The following is a 19,047-nucleotide window of genomic DNA, read 5'->3' as shown; positions in this document are numbered from 1 at the left end:
GAATAAGATCATACTTAAAAAAAAAAGAATGTAATTATGTTTTCAAGTCGGTGATTATATGTTTGATAAGTGATTTTATTTGGTATATGCAATTTCAAATTGTTTTCAACCCAAAAAAAATAAAATATATAGATATTGAATATAATTGTAAAAACAATTTAAGTTGATAATAACAAATGATAACAATAATTTCAACAAATCTCAAATTTCTGCTTACAATAGTTTTAAACTTTCAAATAAGTAAATTTCTTAAGTGAAATCACCAAATTTATTTTGATGTATTATCATTTGTTTGAATTTATAAAATATATTAAAAACATACAATAAATCGTTTAATAAATTGTATATTGTTTGTACAAAATCAATAAAAACACCGCGTTGTATTAATGACCCAACATTACAAGATACAACTTTTTGTTCAAAAAATGTTTAACCTTTGCCTCGTCAAGAACTCATTTGCTTGTTGAAAACTGTAATCATTCAATCAAGTACACTAGCAAGGAGGTCTCTCAAAATCTGGATTCAAGGGTTGATTCTACAAAGTATATTCGTGTATGTATAGCTCGAAAAAATAACGAAAAGCTTTCGAAACCTGCACATTCACAGAAAAAGAACACAACAAAGATTCATGTTTCAGTTCTTACCGTTCTTTACATTCATCATGGCCAGAGCAAGAACACAGATCACATTTTGGGAAAAGATACATACCAAACCCATTGGCTTAAATGTTGTGCCATTGCTTCGAAGCTTTTCCAAGGCTGCTCGTTTATAATGATTAGTTTACTCGGATGTCTTTTGGCAGACAAAATTGACAGCCAGTCGACGGGTCCACAATACTTGCGAAAGATTTTAAGGCTTACCTTATGTACAAAACCATGTAGACATTTTAGCTGAATCGAGTTCATAATCAATTGGAGCTTGAAGATACTTTTTAGTTCAAAGAAAAAAAAGAGAGTAAAGCTTACAAGTTTTTCCCAAGCTTTGATATTTCTTTCTGTTCTAATCTTGAGGAACTTTCTGCATATACAACACAGTGATGAGGAAAGATTTTGCGGTTTCATTACTCAGGGATTAAAAGAGTCTTAACGTACAATACTCCATGGTGCACATCACGGTGATTGCTATGACCCGAAACACCATAATTATCGAATGTTATGATCTAAAATCAAGTGGGAAAATACTTGAAGTATATATCTTGATTAGTGTCTTTAACAAGGCTTCAGGAGTCAAGTCATACCGTGTGAATATCATGATTAGTGACGGCTTCATCGATGATTTCCGTTAACAAATCATGACTCCATACTTGCCCAAAACCATCCTGAGAGAGAATATAATATACTCAGAGCCGTTAAATGAGATGGTGAATGAAAAGATACACATGTGCTGGGGAAGTTTAATCACTAACCTGTAAATTTGGATGGTCCAGAATCTTTAACTGTTGAAGAGGAACCTGCGTCACGTTCGAGATATATTAGCAAACACGTTCTTCACTGCAATAACAAAAAAACTTCTTTCTTTGACAAATTGGATTTACCCTGAGCACTGCACAAGCCTGATGCAGCTCATCTTTCCTAATGCTTCCCATACCATCGTCATTACCTGAAACAAATAAATTCATCTTTATAGTCCAAAATGAAATTCCAAAACTTTGTAAAGGAAAGTAATACACCAATCTAGAAAGTATGATAAGGCATATTATTACCAGTGGAGAAGCATAATATGTGAAGGTTGTAGGCATTGGTAGTTAAGTAGTTTATTGTTGGAGAAAAGAACCTGTCGAGAATGGCAAAGACTAATTTCTCAGCAAAAGACAAATAAACTAATCTTGACATTTCCAACAACAGCCAGAGAGATGCGTTCTTAAATATTACATTGACTCATCATCAGGATGTGCGATGACGAACAGCACATTTTTCTTGTGAGGGGTTATACCTGAAGCCCAAGCGACAAAGAGATATCAAGTTCTGCATAAAAGTAAGCGTTAAAAGAAAGAAGTAATTGACCGGTGATAAACATCTTCCCGCTACTTGCCATCATCAAGAATTGCAGCTTTGAAACTAAATGTTGCTCCAAAGAAAATTTTGCAAAGAGAAGCGACCCAGATAACAATTAGCGAAAGAGCAACCACAAACCATGCCATCTGACAACATGAATGATACGTAATCAGTATATTCGGCGGAAAGAGAGATCTCAGGTGAAAACCACAAAAGAACAAATGAAACAATATCTTTAAAAAAAAATGAAACAAAAACCGATCAAGTCCAACAGATATAGTCAAGTATTTCTGGATGAATTCAATTCATCCAAATTAAGAAATGGTATAAATCAATGTGAGTTTCTAGAGCACATAGCTTTTGTATAAGATGACTTAACTCATTTCAGATGAGCACATCAGAGACTTGTTAAACATTATGAAATAGAATGACCCTCCATGAAAAAACCAAAAATTGTAAACTTCACTCCTAAAAAGGGAATAAGGACTTTTCAATCCAGTAAAATTACAAGAAGTTTGTAGAAGAAATCTGATGTCAAGAAGGTAATTTTCAATCTCTATAATACATTTTCTTTAATATACTCATGACCAGATGGTCGCTAATACTATGTATTCTGGTATGAGATTGGTGGTTGCAGGTAACGAAGTGCGATAATGAAACTCACATTTTTGTTTGAGGAGATAAGCAAAGACCTTTAACCAGGACTTAAATGTTTTACATGATTTCTGCCGCTAAGAATTAACTTGGCAATATATTTGTAGAATGTTTTGTTGCCGCTAGAAATGGTTCTATGCGGGAATTCTTGTAACTAGAAATGGTTCTATGCGGGAAGTTAAGTAGGAAAGAAAGTTGAACAATTTACTAAGAACAAATGCGCATCATATAAGCTAGAGCCTACATGTCTTCTATGAGGTTACTCCTCATTTCTCAGCTCGAGAACCCAAAAGAGAAAGAAAAACACTCTCTTTATAGTATAGGTGACTAACCACTTGAGCAGCTATTTTGGAAGCAACAGCTTCAATCTTCTCATAGTATTCATTCACCTTAGTCTTTGTAACCCTGGAAAAGAGATCAGAAGAGAAGATAAGCAATTCAACTCAAATCTCTAACACTTGATCATAGAAAGAGATAACCAAAATCGAGATATCAACCCAGTAATCTATGAAATGCTGGATCATTCAGAGAGAGTAGTAACCTGGGAAGACCTTCATGTGTCTTCTCTTCCGACAGTTGTTCTAATTGTTCCCTCAGAGTAGCAACATACTGCAAATGTTTACATAAAAGTTGGTTTGAGGATATAAGCACAATAACAGAAGGAGATTACAAAAACTAATATAGTGTGTACATGAAGAAGATCCAGAAGACGTACATGCATAAGCTTTGACTGATTTTGTTGATTAGGTGCAGCGGAAAGCAATCTCCTTAAATTAATCTCTGTTTTGCTGATTGCCATCATCACAGATCTGACAAAAGAATTCAACATTCAGATCCAACTAAGAGACCACACCAGAAATGAAACAAAAACTCAGTTCGATGATCCAAAGAGACAGGAAACGATCGATTCAAAAAAATCATCAATATCGTATCGAATCGAATACTTGATTTCGCGAAAACATAAAATTGAACAGTACTCATTTCAAGAAACAGATTGAAAGAAAAAAAAAAACTCAGACCTTGTTCAGAACGGAGAGGAGAAAAGTAATTGAATTCCTTCAATTTCTCCGAATTTCAATTCATTCAGACAATTCGTCAAACATCTTTGAGGCAAAGAAAAATTCGAGACGAAGGAATTTGAGTAAACGTATTTTTTATTTGCAAGAATAACATATATCTGCTTTATGGCTTTGGTCTGCCTAAACTGGTGGTTTTTTTTTTAAATAACCAAAATCATAAATACCCAAACCATATGTGGTAAGAACGGGACATTCACACTCATATGAATAAAATTATTGAAAAAGGATTATCCATGTTTCTACTAGGCTACAAAAATAAGTTCCGACAAAATCAATCAAATGGTACATTACATCACTCTATCTGACATTACAACTTCTCCATTACAATAAATGTCATGGCAAATGTAAACAACTTTCCAACCATCGATGTTTCTTTACGTGGATACCACGCATCACCGTGCAGCCACGCGAAAGCCTAAAACCGGAACTCAACCACCATCTTCAAACGTTGTTCATCATATTTCTGTGTAACACCTGAAAGGAATCATGATGCACTACAACATATATATATGGAATCTTGATTGGTGAAACAAATATTTTAATGTTAACGCAAGAAATATCTGACAGTAACAAAGTCAAAGTGACTCACTTCACACCTGGTGCAAGATGGTGTAAGATAGTCAGAACGATCTTCAAGCTTGCTTGGAAATGAGTAAATTCTGCTGACACAAGAACAATAGACGAGAGAAACGAGATCATCAGATTGGATTAGATTACAACAACAATATATTACGAACGAAACTATATTGAGTATCTCATCAGTAACCTCATTGGATTTAGACTACCTTAAAATATATAGACAAAACAAAGTATACATATTCAAGTTTCATGAGGAAATTAATGTTTGTCCAAAACATTTAATAACATTGTTTGAAGAAGTTTTATTATATGAGATTCAAATTGAATAAATATTAACCGTGTATTTCAAGAAATATACTTCACGTTCATCAAAATATACACTAATTTATGTGCTTATATATATGATGTTTATATAATGATATTTTTGGGAGCTTTGGATGCGTATTATTTACTTTAAAAGTGAACATAAGAGAACTTTTTTCATACGAAAGATAACATATTCGGAGTGGTTACCAAAAAAATCTTATAGGTGATATTTGTTGTGTTTAAGGTATCTATGAACACCTAGTATATTTGAAGGACTCAAACCTATGACTCTTACAACGTCTGCTTATATATAACATGGACTCAGATCCATCAACAACTAGATTCAAGTAAAGATAATGCCCAATATTGGCTCTAATAAATTCCATATTAAATAGTCTATATATTTTTGTTCTATAATTCCATATAAATGGCCTATATATTTTTACTTGAAGAGAACTTTTTTCATATGAAGATAACATATTCAGAGTGGTTACCAACATATTCTGAAAAATTCATCTTCTGAATGTTCCTCATGATCTTAGTCCTCGTCTTTAGGATCCTGCTCAGCGTTCTCTTGTTGTATTTCTCCTCACACCACAGAACAAACCACCCAAAAATCGTCGGAATCTCACTGGAGAGATCGAAGATCGTGTGACTTAGGGCTTTTGAAAATTTCTCAAATGTTTTTTGGGTCAACTGGTTCAATACGGAGGACCAGGAAACCCTTTATTGGTGGTTTACTAAAAAAAATGTTTTGAACCATGAAATAAAGGATATTTCAAAAAATTTCAAATGAAAAATGAAACATGAAACATGTTGAAAAAATATAATGAAAACTATTTACTATTAATATAATTGATATATTTATTATTTTGCTTGACATCAATTTAAAAAACGATTTACTTCTAACATCACTTAAAATTGATGCTAATTGGTTGTAATGGCTATCTGCGATCCAGATTTGGAGCCTCCAAATCTCTTTGGAAAAGTCTGAAAGATCAAATTGGTTTTCAAGTTTCCTTCCAAAATTATCATTACCAAGAGCTGAGTAAACAAAAAGTATAGTTGAAGAAGTTTAACACAAATGTTTTATACAGAAAGGAAATCATAAATACCCAAATCATCTGTGGCAAGAACCGGACATTCATCACACAGGTATGAATAAAATTATTGAAATGGATTATCCATGTTTCGACTAAGCTACAAAAATAAATAGGGACGAAAATTCATCAAATGGTCCATTATATCACTCTATCTGGCACTACAACTTCTCCATTAGAATACATGTCTTTTGAAGACCTAACTTTGCTACAAGATACTTGCTAGCCATGTTAGTACAAGAGCCACCATCTATGATGAGACTACATACCTTGTTTCCAATGCTACATCTTGTATGAAAGTGATATGTCTATATTTTACATCATTTAGAGTGCATTTTAGAGTCCTCATTATGTGTTTTCCCCATGTAAATTGAGTCTTTAGGCATGAAAATAGGATTTAGGGCTTGCATTAGGTCCCAAAGAGTTTTGCATGTTTTGAAGTCCTTATCAGGTGCTTTGGGAGTCATTTGGAGCCTAAGAAGAGGAGCAGAGAAGAAGACGGTGAAGAAAAAGGTCAAAAATGGTGAAAACCGCTTGGAGGAATTTCTCGGCCAAATCGCGTACCGGACGGACAGAAACCTCGGCCAAAATCCTTACCGATCGTTCAACCTCGACCAAAAAGCTTACCGATCGCTCAGCACCGACCAAAGTCCGTACCGATCGACCAAAGTCAGCCTGGGTCGAAGATCAGGTGTAAATACCGCGGGTTGAGTTTTTGGCCGAGGCGAAGGAATTTTTACGACCAAAAAGCTTACCGCGGTACACAGCCCTCGGCCATTTTCCTTACCGCGGGAAGCTTTTCTCGACCAAAATTTGTCCTTGTCCGCGCGTTTCAAAGATCAGCAATCCGGGGAACCTTCCGGTCCGAACCAGTTGGCGGGGTCTTCAGCAAAGTTGGAGAAAATCAAACAAAGATCCCAGAACAGTTGGAATCATCCAATTCGGACCAGTGGGGAGAAAGATACAGCTTCCGGAAATGCACCAACATTACGCGCATCCGAGAACCGAACGGTGGAGTACAAAGATCACGGCGGACGGAACCTTTCCGGACCGAACCAGCTTTCCCGGTCTTCATCAAAGTTTGAGATCTTTGAAAGACCTTTTCAGAACGGTTGGGATCGCTAAATTCGGACGAGTGGTTTGAAAGATAAAGTCTCCGGAGTTCACATCGGTCCAAACAGCTTATTTCCCGGTGATTCCAATGCGGTTCAAAGATGTGAAATCCAGGAAGCCTTCCACTTCCCAAGCTCCGACGGTTTCTTCACCAAAGTTCGAGCTTATTGAGTCATCTTGACTATGGAACTGGTCTCAGAGCATTTGGAGTCGTGGGTTGAAAGTTACTGTTTCCGGGAGGTGACATGGTCGATACGAACCCAAATATGTTGCGGTACGCGCTAAGTGTTTTCTCAGGGCTCGACATCATTACCTCGACATCGGCCAAGTCAAGGCTCATATTTTGGGAGTATTCTGAACTAGGCCTCGTGCTGACGCCTCGGCACGTTGGAATCAAGGCATGCACACGTAAAAAAATGAAGCTGGAAACGACTAAGTGTTGAACGTGCACCTCGGCGCAATGACCTCGGCGTGCATGCCGGCCCCTGTTCGCTCAAACCCCTCGACTACCAAGCGCCTCGGCATTTCATGCCGAGGTCCATTGTCACGAACCCAGAATCAAGAACAAAGCTGCCCAAGAACACACACATGAAGATGGATCGAAGACTAGGGTTCATGCATGTTCTTGACGTGTTCTTCACGAGATCTTCATTTGGATCTGGACTCACGTGCACTCCTCGACATGAAGACCTCGGCTTCACTCTCCGACACACCGTGACACTCACCCATCAACCCAAGAACGCGGTTCAGTACCCGGTTTGTTCCGAGCTGACCCGCAACACTTTACCTTTGCTATATATACATTTTGAGACTAAAAACCTAATCATCTTATCTCTTATCTGTTTTTGGCTTTAAGAACTTACCTCTTTTGTGAAACTTGATCAGTCTAATCCGATATCTCGTTTTTGCATCAGAAATCTTGTTCTTTCTTTATTTTCTTTTGTCATCTATCATTAAACTCCTCATCATGACTAGCTACACGTCTTGCAAAAGACTTAGTGAGCTCGTTATGATTAGTGAGTAGTCGTTTAAGCGGCTTTAGACGAGTAGATTAGGGTGCTTTCAAGGTAGATTAGTGGGTTTAGGTGTCTAGTCTTGCATGTTTCATTCTTTAACCGACGAGATCTCTAGGCTGGATCCAAGCACATCACTTGAGGTTCAGATCTGAGACATATCTCGCATCAAAAGTGTTTGTAGAAATGTCTGAACCACTCGGTTATGGGTTTAAGAGTCTTTCATCGCGAGAGTGATAGTTTGTTCTCTTAAATGACATTTTTGAACTGATTCTTATTGCTGATTGATTCGACGCTTCTCAAAAGACATTTTTGGTATGAAGGAGGATCAATTTAGATGCTTAATACTTTCATGAGAAGATTAACATGCCTTGAGTTCAAAGTTAAATGAAACCGCTTGATGTTTTGATTCATTAACCCACTAGTTGAACTTGGAAGCACCCGAGTCAAGTATCTCGTCTAAAGTCTCTTGCTTTATTACATATTATCATCATCTGAATCGCTTAGTTATTATTTGCATCTTGTCTCTGTTTAGATCTAATCATTTGCTTTACCTTTCATGCTTAGTCGTTTGTTACGTAGCTTAGTTCAAAACCTTCACCTTTTGTCTTGACTTAAATGAACAAACATCATAGTCTAGTGTCTCGTTGACTTGTCTGGATTGATACCTCTTTGTACTACTTCGACAAAGGGGATTGATAGCCCTGAGACCTAAAAAACCATATCTATCAATTGGCGCCGTTGCCAACTTGTCGGAGCATTAGTCTTTTGTTTGTTCTTGAGTTCAAGATTTTACCTTTCTTTGTTTTACTAACTTCCTTGCAAGTTCTTGTGTTGCTTTCAGGTGCATGAAAACCAGGTCTCGGAGCACAGAACCGCCTCTACCGTACGACGACAACATCAACCGGATTGAGAGGCGAGCTCGCGAGAGGGAACGGCATTTTGAAAGGCTTGGAATGGCAGAACAGCAAAGGATCGAGCAACAGGCTCAAGAAACCGAGCACCAGGCTCATGCTAATCAGGCGCAGGCAGGCAGGAATGAACAACAAGCTTATGTTAACCAACAACAGGCTCAGAGGAACGAAAGGCTTGCTCAGCAAAACCAACAACAAGCTAATAGAAACGAGCAACAAGCCCACCATGTTCATCCGCCACCGCCACAAGCTCAGAGACAACCTCATCCGGTCTTTGTTGGAGAGAACGACCGAGCTAATGCGCACCAATACCGAGCTGGGATTCAAGCTCCACCAGTTCAAAATAACAACTTTGAAGTTAAAGCTTCCCTCCTCAACATGGTGCAGAACTCAAAGTTCCACGGTCTAGCCGGAGAAGACCCTCTTGAGCATCTAGATCAGTTTGATCGGGTTTGCGACCTAACTAAGATCAATGGTGTCTCGGAAGATAGCTTCAAGCTACGCTTGTTCCCATTCAGCCTCGGTGATAAAGCTCACCAGTGGGAAAAGAACCTCCCGAGGGGTTCTATACAAACCTGGGAGCAGTGTAAACTGGCGTTCTTATCAAAGTTCTTTTCCACATCACGCACGGCTAAGCTCAGAAACCAGATCTCAAGCTTCACGCAGCACAATAACGAGAGCTTTAGCGAGGCTTGGGAACGGTTTAGAAGTTACACTAACCAATGCCCACACCACGGCTTCTCAGAGGCATCCCTCTTGAGTACTTTATACCGAGGTGCCCTCCCCAAGATCCGAAACCAACTAGATACAGCTTCAAATGGAAATTTTCTTGGGAAAGAGATCAATGCGGCAATGGAACTAGTCGAGAACCTAGCCATGTCTAATGATACTTATGGCGACGACTTTGATAGAGTAAACCGTACAGAGGGCTCTGGTGAAGAACAGCGTATGCAAAAGGATATCAGAGAGCTTCAGAGCAAGCTTGACAAAGTTCTGATGGCGACACAAAAGCCAATACACTTTGTAGGCGAGTTTGATGAGCAAGGGCCAAGTTTTGATAATGTAAACGAAGACGGTCTAACTCAAGAGGAGCTGAACTACATAGGGAATCAGCAGAGGTATCAGCGGTTCAACAACTACAACAGTAACCCAAACCTCTCATACAGAAACCCGAATGTAGCTAACCCTCACGATCAAGTGTACCCTGCTCCGCAACAACACCAAAGCTACGCTCAAAAGGCTCCTTATCAGAATACCTTCCAGCCAAAGCAACAGTTTAGTGGGCAACAGCACGGCTACACTCAGCAGAATCAAGCGACTCCGGGTAACAACTTCACCAGCCAACCGCAACATCACAAGTTTCCACCAGGGTTCAATCCGCTGCCGATGGGTAATCAGCAACAGAATCAGAGAACGGGTCAGAATCAGATGGGAAACGACGTCTGTGGGATATTACAGCAACTGTTACAGGGTCAGCAGAGAGTTGAGAGCCAGCACGCGACAATGCAGCAAGACATTAGAGAGCTTAAGCAAAATCAAGCCTCTACATCATCCCGAGGCCCGGCTTTACCAGGTAAACCGGAGCCAAACCCCAAGGAGTATGTGAACGCCATTACATTGAGGAGTGGTAAAGAACTACAAGCCCCAACGCCTAAGACTACGCTCATTGAGGCCAATGAGCAATCAGAGGGGGAGGCAGCCTCAGGTGATGCGTGTAAAGAAGCGGATTTTGAGAAAGAACCGATCAAGGACAACGGAAAAGAGGTGGAAAAGACAACTGAGCTCGAAAAGCCATACGTTCCACCACCACCTTACCAACCCAAGATACCGTTCCCAGGGCGTTTCAAGAAGAAAATCTTAGACAAAGCCAAAGCGGTCTTTGAGAAACACTTGGAGAACACGCAACTCACCTTACCCATTATAGATGCTTTCTTAGCTATAGCACAGCTTGGGAAGTTTCTAAAGGATGCGATCCTCAACAAGACAAAGGAGCTCCAGGGTATGGTAATACTGAGCCATGAATGCAGCGCCATAATACAAAGGAGGTCTATACCAAGGAAGCTATCCGATCCGGGCAGCTTTACCCTACCGTGTGCTTTAGGTCACTTGAAGTTCTCAAACTGCTTGTGTGATCTAGGAGCTTCTGTGAGCCTAATGCCATACACGGTGGCGAAGAGATTGGGATACAAGAGTTACAAGCCGGCCAAGATCTCTCTCATACTAGCTGATAGATCGGTTCGCTTACCGGTGGGTTTGCTTGAGGATTTACCTTTAAGGATCGGTGAGATAGAAATCCCCACGGACTTCATAGTTCTTGAGATGGACGAGGAACCATTGGACCCTATCATCTTGGGCCGACCGTTCCTAGCGACCGCAGGAGCCATTATAGATGTGAGAGGAGGAATGATTGAACTACACATCGGTTCCGAGCATATGAAGTTCAATGTGAAAGAGATGATGAAGAAACCGACTATTGGAGGTCAGGTTTTCTATGTGGAAGTGATGGAGGAGCTAGCTGATGAGCTCCTGGCAGAGTTGAACGCAGAGGATCCGTTACAAGTGGTCCTTACACGTGAACAAAGCGAGCACGGGTACTTGAACGAGGAAAGCGAGGTATACAAGCAACTATTGGACCAACCGAAGGAACTTGGAGCTGAGGCTAGGTTTTTGGCACTCAGGAAGAGTGGCCTTGACATCTTAGACAGCGAGGGGTCCATGGGAACAGAGGAGACACCTCGGGATATCATGGCCGTGGCAACTCATATCGAGGCCGATGATAATCCGCGCGAGAACAAGGAAAAAGCCGAGGAAGCTGTTCCGGGCCAATGTAGCTTTGATACCGATTGGAATGAGGCAGACGCTCCCCCTGTTGAGCTCAAGCCTCTACCAACAGGGCTCAGGTATGCGTTCTTAGGCTTGAACTCCACTTTCCCTGTGATCATAAACGATAGTTTGCTTGAACATGAAGAACGTGCATTGCTTAATGAAATCAAGAAATTCAGGAGAGCAATAGGGTATTCCTTGGCCGACATAAGAGGAATCTCTCCTGATATATGCACTCACCGGATCCACCTGGAGGACCAAGCCATGTCCTCTATTGAGCACCAACGTCGCCTTAACCCGAACCTCAAAGAGGTGGTTAAGAAGGAGATACTAAAGCTCCTTGAGGCAGGGATCATATATCCAATCTCTGACTCTCGGTGGGTATCTCCTGTGCACGTTGTGCCCAAGAAAGGTGGTATCACGGTGGTAAAAAATGATAAGGATGAACTCATAGCCCAAAGAACTATAACCGGCCATCGCATGTGCATTGACTATAGGAAATTGAATTCTGCATCAAGAAAAGATCATTTCCCTTTACCATTCATTGATCAAATGCTTGAACGGTTAGCCAATCATCCTTATTTCTGTTTTCTCGATGGATACTCTGGATTCTTCCAAATACCAATAGATCCAAGAGACCAAGAGAAAACAACATTCACTTGCCCTTACGGCACTTATGCTTATAGGAGAATGCCTTTCGGTTTGTGTAATGCACCGGCCACTTTTCAAAGATGTATGATGCACATTTTCTCTGATCTAATTGAAGAGAAAGTCGAGGTGTTTATGGATGATTTCTCCGTATACAGCTCCTCTTTTTCCGAATGTCTTGCTAATCTTTCTCAGGTTCTAAAGAGATGTGAGGAGCATAGGCTTGTATTGAATTGGGAGAAGTGTCATTTCATGGTACAAGAAGGTATTGTCTTGGGGCACAAGGTATCAGAGAAGGGTATTGAGGTGGACAAGGCCAAAATCGAGGTAATGGTGAACCTACAAGCTCCGAATTCTGTAAAAGGGATAAGAAGCTTTCTTGGGCACGCTGGGTTCTATAGGCGGTTCATTAAGGATTTCTCCAAGATAGCTAGGCCTTTAACTAGGCTATTGTGCAAAGAGGTGGAGTTTATCTTTGATGAAGAGTGTGAGGAAGCGTTTAAGAGGATCAAGGAGGCTTTGATCAGTGCACCAATTGTACAAGCTCCCGATTGGTCTTTACCATTCGAAGTGATGACTGATGCATCTGACTATGCCGTGGGAGCTGTCTTGGGGCAGAAGAAAGATAAGAAACTCCATGTGATTTACTATGCCAGCCGCACCTTGGACTCAGCTCAAGAAAAGTATGCAACCACCGAGAAGGAAATGCTTGCCATTGTGTTTGCATTTGACAAATTCAGGAGTTATCTAGTGGGATCAAAAGTCACGGTTTACACAGATCACGCGGCCTTGAGGTACTTGATGTCTAAGAAGGACGCTAAGCCGAGACTTTTGAGATGGGTCCTATTGCTCCAAGAATTCGACATAGAAATACTTGACAAGAAGGGCATTGAAAACGGGGCCGCAGATCATCTCTCAAGGCTGAGGATTGAAGAAAAGGTCCCCATAGACGATGCTTTACCTGAGGAACATCTCATGCTGGTACGGTCTTACTTAGAGGTGGAAGAGGCCAACACGATCAAGGAAAGAAGCCTCCCATGGTTCGCGGATCTTGTGAACTACCTGTCTTGCGGTTTAGAGCCACCGGATCTTGATGCCTATCAGAGGAAAAAGTTCTTTAGAGATGTGATGAGATATCATTGGGATGAGCCGTATCTTTACGTGCTTAACAAGGACCATCTCTATAGGCGATGCTTGGCCGAAGAAGAGATTCATCCGGTGCTACAAGAATGCCACGGTTCAGCGTACGGTGGTCACTTAGGTGCATTCAAGACGGTTGCCAAAGTTTTGCAAAGCGGCTTCTGGTGGCCGACTATGTTCAAGGACGCTCAAGATGTGGTATCGAGATGCGAGGCTTGTCAAAGGCACGGTAACATATCCAAGAGGAATGAGATGCCCCAAAACCCAATCTTTGAAGTCGAGGTCTTCGACTGTTGGGGCATTGACTTCATGGGTCCCTTTGTGAATTCATACGGAAATCAGTACATCCTTGTCGCGGTGGACTATGTGAGTAAGTGGGTCGAGGCTGTTGCATCCCCAACCAACGATTCAAAAGTGGTGGTAAAGCTTTTCAAAAGTATCATTTTCCCACGGTTTGGAGTTCCAAGAGTAGTAATCAGTGATGGGGGAAGCCACTTTATCAATAAGACTCTTGAGAGTCTTTTAAGGAAGCATGGGGTAAAGCACAAGGTGGCCACACCTTATCATCCGCAGACTAGTGGTCAAGTGGAGGTTTCTAACCGACAGATAAAGGCTATTTTGGAGAGGACCGTGAGCTCATCTAGAAAGGATTGGAGCAAGAAACTTGATGATGCTTTGTGGGCTTACAGAACCGCGTACAAGACCCCCATTGGAACCTCACCGTTTAACTTGCTCTATGGGAAAAGCTGTCATCTACCGGTTGAGTTGGAATACAAAGCATTGTGGGCAGTGAAACTTCTTAACTTTGACATCAAGACTGCACAAGAGAAGAGGGTTTTACAACTTCATGAGCTTGAGGAAATCCGGTTAGATGCTTTTGAGAGCTCTAAGATCTACAAAGAAAGGACTAAAGCGCTTCATGACAAGAAGATACACAAGAGAGAGTTCAAAGAAGGGGACCAAGTTCTGTTGTTTAACTCGAGGCTTAAGCTATTCCCTGGGAAGTTGAGATCCAGATGGTCCGGTCCATTCGAAATTCTTGAAGTAAGGCCTTATGGAGCAGTTGTTCTAAAAGGAAAAGATGGACAAGGCTTTGTGGTAAACGGTCAGAGGGTAAAGCACTACCTGGCATCAGAAACAAGAGAGGGAGCTACCTCAGTTCCTCTTCTTGAACCAGAATCAGCCTGAAAAGGTATGAAAAGTCAAACTTAGTGACGTTAAACAAAGTGCTCTTGGGAGACACCCCAAGCTTATCCTTGTAAATATTTCGTTTTTCATCTTCTTTTTCTTTTTACTTGAAGCTTTTTGAAGGGTTTGTTAAGTGTTTCAGGAGTTAAGAGGTGAATCTTGATGATGAGAGTAAGAAAAGGCTTGAAAAAGACACGGCCTGATGGTTTAAGTTCTAGAGCATACATAGCCTCGGTATCGACCCTCGGCATGATGCCCTCGTGGTGGAGCGTGCCGAGGTGCCCGGCTTCAAGAATGATCAAAAACATGAACACTTGGGACACTTGAGTCAAAGAAGAGGGTTTGCGCGACCTGGGGGAAACACTTGATGGCCGCGGAGAAATTCTGGTTAACTTGAGCTCATGACACTCGGCTTGATGCCCTTGGGGTGGAACAAGTCGAGGCCGCTCAAGAAAACACGAGAAAAATCACTCTAGTCCGTACGGCCCACGTCATCCCCCTTGTCGCGCCATTTGGAAGCCTTTGCGCGGTAATTTGAATTTAAACGCCCGGTCAAAGCTGTTTTGGCGCGGGTCAACGGTCTCAGCTAGAGGAGAAGGGGGGACCAGTCCCACTACAGTCCAAGCGCCAGCTGGAAAGCGCGACACCGCCCATACCAGCCTCCATCCCGAGCCATTAACCGAGAGTTCGCCTTCTTCTCTCTTTTCTCTGCATTTCACGAACATATCTCTCTCATTTCTCATCCATTTCTTGTGATTCCAAGCGTTCTAGACTCGTTAGGGTGTTGTCTATTCATCATAAGCATTCCATTAAACTTGAATCTTGGATTCCCAAAGGTATTTGCATCTTAAAGAACTCATCTTTTTCCTTCATTCTTTGCGAGCTTTATTGTTTGTGAAATGTGGAATCGATTCTTTTAGAACATGTCGGCCTTTGGGAACAATTTTAAAAATTCCATCAAGATAGATAACATAAGAAAAACCGGTCTTTTCTCTGAAAATCACTTGTTCTTGAGTTTTTAAAATTCTTGAGAAAATGCGCTTGGAATCGGTCTTAATGATGCTTTGAGATGTTGAGCTAAACTGTTCAGATATCGTGTCTTTCCTTGCTTATTCTGGCTTGTTTTTACTTCCTTTGATGTTTGGAAAAAGCTATAACCCTGGTCTTGTTAGAGAAAAAGCTCTGTTCTTGCTATCTTTAGAGACATGTGCTTGTTGATGTACATGATTCTAACGGTCTCTTTGAGGATCTGCCTTGCAGATGACCGGCGACCGAGCTGTTCCCACTCATGAGACGAACAAAAACGAAGTCCAGAGGAGGATTACAAAAGGGAAAGCCGTGGCCTCGGCCCACCAATGCGCAAGTGCACCAAGGCCATACCTAACAAGCCTCAGAACGAGAACGGCCCGGCCGGAGGTGAGAATGAAGAAGAACGGCACGCTGAGAGAAGGATGGGGGCAGGCTGATATCATTTTGATCCATACGTGTGGGGTGAGCCTGAATACCACACCAAGAAGCTGTATTTGCGAGTGAACACTCTCCAAAAGTGGTGTAAGTGGCAAGACAAGACCATTCATGCCTTGGTGGACTGTGTAAGGCACCTGAAGAAGAAGGTCAAGCAGCTCACACGGCCATCTTCTCCGGACAAGAACTCGGGGACCTCAACCACACCAATTACACAAGAGGAGGTTGGGGAAAGCTCAAACGCAAGGAACCCGGAGTTTCCACCAGGCAAAGAGGATTGGATCGACCCTGCCTTGGCATTCTTACCTGAACCCTCGGATAGCAGCCCACCACGTCAGTCCACACCTTCCTGCTCAACATCAAATCCCTCGTACTACTTGGGATCAGACCTCTCCGACTAAGGTATCGACTTCAAACTCTTGTACATATGCATCTTGTATATATCATATCGCATTCGTTTAGTTTGTCTTTTTACTTCTCTCACACGCTTTTATAACACACGGGAGTGTGTTATTTAAGTGTGGGGGAGGAGCTTTGTGTTTTCTGATCTTGTTTCCTTTGTTCTTATTTGACTTTTGCATTCTTGAGTCTCATTTAGCTTTGTACATATGATAAAACCGCATCATTAACATTCTAGTTGCATCTCGCATTCTAAGATCGAGTCTAGTTGCATCATTTAGGACTGCATCAGTGCAAGGAGAAATGATAGATTTTTTTCCTAGAGAGTAAATCACTTGAGAACTTGAACTAAATATGCTTGTGAAACTCATTCTGTGCTTGTAAAGCTTGAAACGATTTGAATCTGAGAAGCAAGTCTAAATTACACTCAACTCTAACTAAGTGATAACCCTGAACTTGAATTATAAATATCTTTTGATGCATTGCTTGAATTGGCTTGTGGATACCGATATACATACTTGAGCTAGAATCATTGTTTTTACCACCCTCTTTCCTTAGCTCAAGTAGCTGAATCCACATCATGGATCAGTTCCCTCACCTTGGACCCAACTTTCTTTTCGAGCCAATGTTTGTGTGTGAATTGTAAGGCCACCTTGGACCGAACTTAGCAGAAAGTGTTAGGTTTAGAGCGACAAGGGCATGTCTCATTGAGTGCTATGTTCCAACATCAAGGAACTAAGAGTATTGGCGAGAAATAAGTGTGGGGGAAAAGATCTATTGGTGAGTGGAAAAAGGTGAGCTGAGAGAAAAAGAGAGTGTGGAGATAGCTAGGGGAATGAAAGAAAAAGAATCGAGTCTTGAATTTGAAAAGAAGAGCTCTATTGTTCTAAAAAGAAAAGTATAGTCTCTGAAATGAAAAGAAGCCAAAAAGGCTCAAGTGTTCTAAAAGGAAAAGAAAAGAGGCTAATCGCTGTAAAAGAAAAGAGCTGTTTGAATAAGTAAACACCAAGACTTGGAAATCAAAACAAAAGTGAGTCCCCTAGTGAAAAGAAAGCAATTGAGAGAGTGAGGATCTTGAGAGGGTGAGCAAGTGAGAAAAGCTTTTGAGTGGAGTGTGGGGTGTGATGAGTCCTGCCCTTGTATGCATCGGTTGCTTTTTACCTTTAGCATTCTGCCAAAGTTTGGTCGTTCATTGAGTGATCCCATTGTTGCATCGCACCCGCTTGAATATTGATGAGATCATTTTTTATCTCATAACCTTACCCTAGCCAAGCCAGCCTATTTGAACATTGCATCATTTGATTCACTGGTTACTAGCTTAATGAATGTGAAAGAGTTGAATGTGATAATGACTTTTGGAGATTCCGTGCTTTAGTTGGAAAATGTCCGAGTATAGCTTTACATTGCATATCTGAGCAAGAATCCTAGTCCTCTTTGTGATCACTTCTCTCTAAAAAGGAAATATGAGCTCCATCTGCATTACAACCTCTTCTTCTCATTTGTTCTCTTCGCTTGAGGACAAGCAAAGGACAAGTGTGGGGGAGTTGATATGTCTATATTTTACATCATTTAGAGTGCATTTTAGAGTCCTCATTATGTGTTTTCCCCATGTAAATTGAGTCTTTAGGCATGAAAATAGGATTTAGGGCTTGCATTAGATCCCAAAGAGTTTTGCATGTTTTGAAGTCCTTATCAGGTGCTTTGGGAGTCATTTGGAGCCTAAGAAGAGGAGCAGAGAAGAAGACGGTGAAGAAAAAGGTCAAAATGGTGAAAACCGCTTGGAGGAATTTCTCGGCCAAATCGCGTACCGGACGGACAGAAACCTCGGCCAAAATCCTTACCGATCGTTCAACCTCGACCAAAAAGCTTACCGATCGCTCAGCACCGACCAAAGTCCGTACCGATCGACCAAAGTCAGCCTGGGTCGAAGATCAGGTGTAAATACCGCGGGTTGAGTTTTTGGCCGAGGCGAAGGAATTTTTACGACCAAAAAGCTTACCGCGGTACACAGTCCTCGGCCATTTTCTATACCGCGGGAAGCTTTTCTCGACCAAAATTTGTCCTTGTCCGCGCGTTTCAAAGATCAGCAATCCGGGGAACCTTCCGGTCCGAACCAGTTGGCGGGGTCTTCAGCAAAGTTGGAGAAAATCAAACAAAGATCCCAGAACAGTTGGAATCATCCAATTCGGACCAGTGGGGAGAAAGATACAGCTTCCGGAAGATGCACCAACATTACGCGCATCCGAGAACCGAACGGTGGAGTACAAAGATCACGGCGGACGGAACCTTTCCGGACCGAACCAGCTTTCCCGGTCTTCATCAAAGTTTGAGATCTTTGAAAGACCTTTTCAGAACGGTTGGGATCGCTAAATTCGGACGAGTGGTTTGAAAGATAAAGTCTCCGGAGTTCACATCGGTCCAAACAGCTTATTTCCCGGTGATTCCAATGCGGTTCAAAGATGTGAAATCCAGGAAGCCTTCCACTTCCCAAGCTCCGACGGTTTCTTCACCAAAGTTCGATCTTATTGAGTCATCTTGACTATGGAACTGGTCTCAGAGCATTTGGAGTCGTGGGTTGAAAGTTACTGTTTCCGGGAGGTGACATGGTCGATACGAACCCAAATATGTTGCGG

At 41.5% G+C, this 19,047-nt stretch overlaps 1 protein-coding gene and 1 non-coding gene across 2 annotated transcripts; both read right to left on the bottom strand.

The window, feature by feature from the left end:
• Positions 1-504: 504 nt before the first annotated feature.
• LOC18025607 (probable N-acetylglucosaminyl-phosphatidylinositol de-N-acetylase) lies at positions 505-3,841 on the bottom strand. The gene is made up of 14 exons (XM_006408524.2): positions 3,668-3,841; positions 3,364-3,457; positions 3,190-3,257; positions 2,981-3,053; positions 2,032-2,140; positions 1,872-1,932; positions 1,703-1,773; positions 1,535-1,599; positions 1,406-1,450; positions 1,238-1,318; positions 1,092-1,159; positions 966-1,017; positions 709-860; positions 505-592 (listed from the first exon to the last, which is right to left on the bottom strand). The coding sequence occupies exons 2-14, from the start codon at positions 3,448-3,450 to the stop codon at positions 523-525; spliced, it is 1,002 nt and encodes a 333-aa protein (XP_006408587.1). The 5' UTR covers positions 3,451-3,457; positions 3,668-3,841; the 3' UTR covers positions 505-522.
• Positions 3,842-9,385: 5,544 nt separating this feature from the next.
• On the bottom strand, positions 9,386-9,492 carry LOC112089350. The gene has a single exon (XR_002900987.1). It is a non-coding gene; the product is annotated as a small nucleolar RNA R71 (small nucleolar RNA).
• Between the last annotated feature and the right edge of the window lie 9,555 nt (positions 9,493-19,047).

The sequence above is a fragment of the Eutrema salsugineum genome, unplaced genomic scaffold (assembly GCF_000478725.1).
Source record: "Eutrema salsugineum unplaced genomic scaffold, Eutsalg1_0 scaffold_12, whole genome shotgun sequence".
Classification (NCBI taxonomy): domain Eukaryota; kingdom Viridiplantae; phylum Streptophyta; class Magnoliopsida; order Brassicales; family Brassicaceae; genus Eutrema; species Eutrema salsugineum.
Note: the sequence above shows the minus strand (reverse complement) of the source record. Positions and strands in the feature narration are given on the sequence as shown.

What these genes read in the sequence shown, in the direction of transcription:
- LOC18025607 (XM_006408524.2), bottom strand. Translation starts at nt 3,450, where the DNA reads ATGATGGCAATCAGCAAAACAGAGATTAATTTAAGGAGATTGCTTTCC. An exon ending in TGGACCATCCAAATTTACAG is followed by an intron (nt 1,319 to 1,405) that starts GTTAGTGATTAA and finishes ATTCTCTCTCAG; the next exon opens with GATGGTTTTGGGCAAGTATG. An exon ending in GATGTGCACCATGGAGTATT is followed by an intron (nt 1,018 to 1,091) that starts GTACGTTAAGAC and finishes TTGTATATGCAG; the next exon opens with AAAGTTCCTCAAGATTAGAA.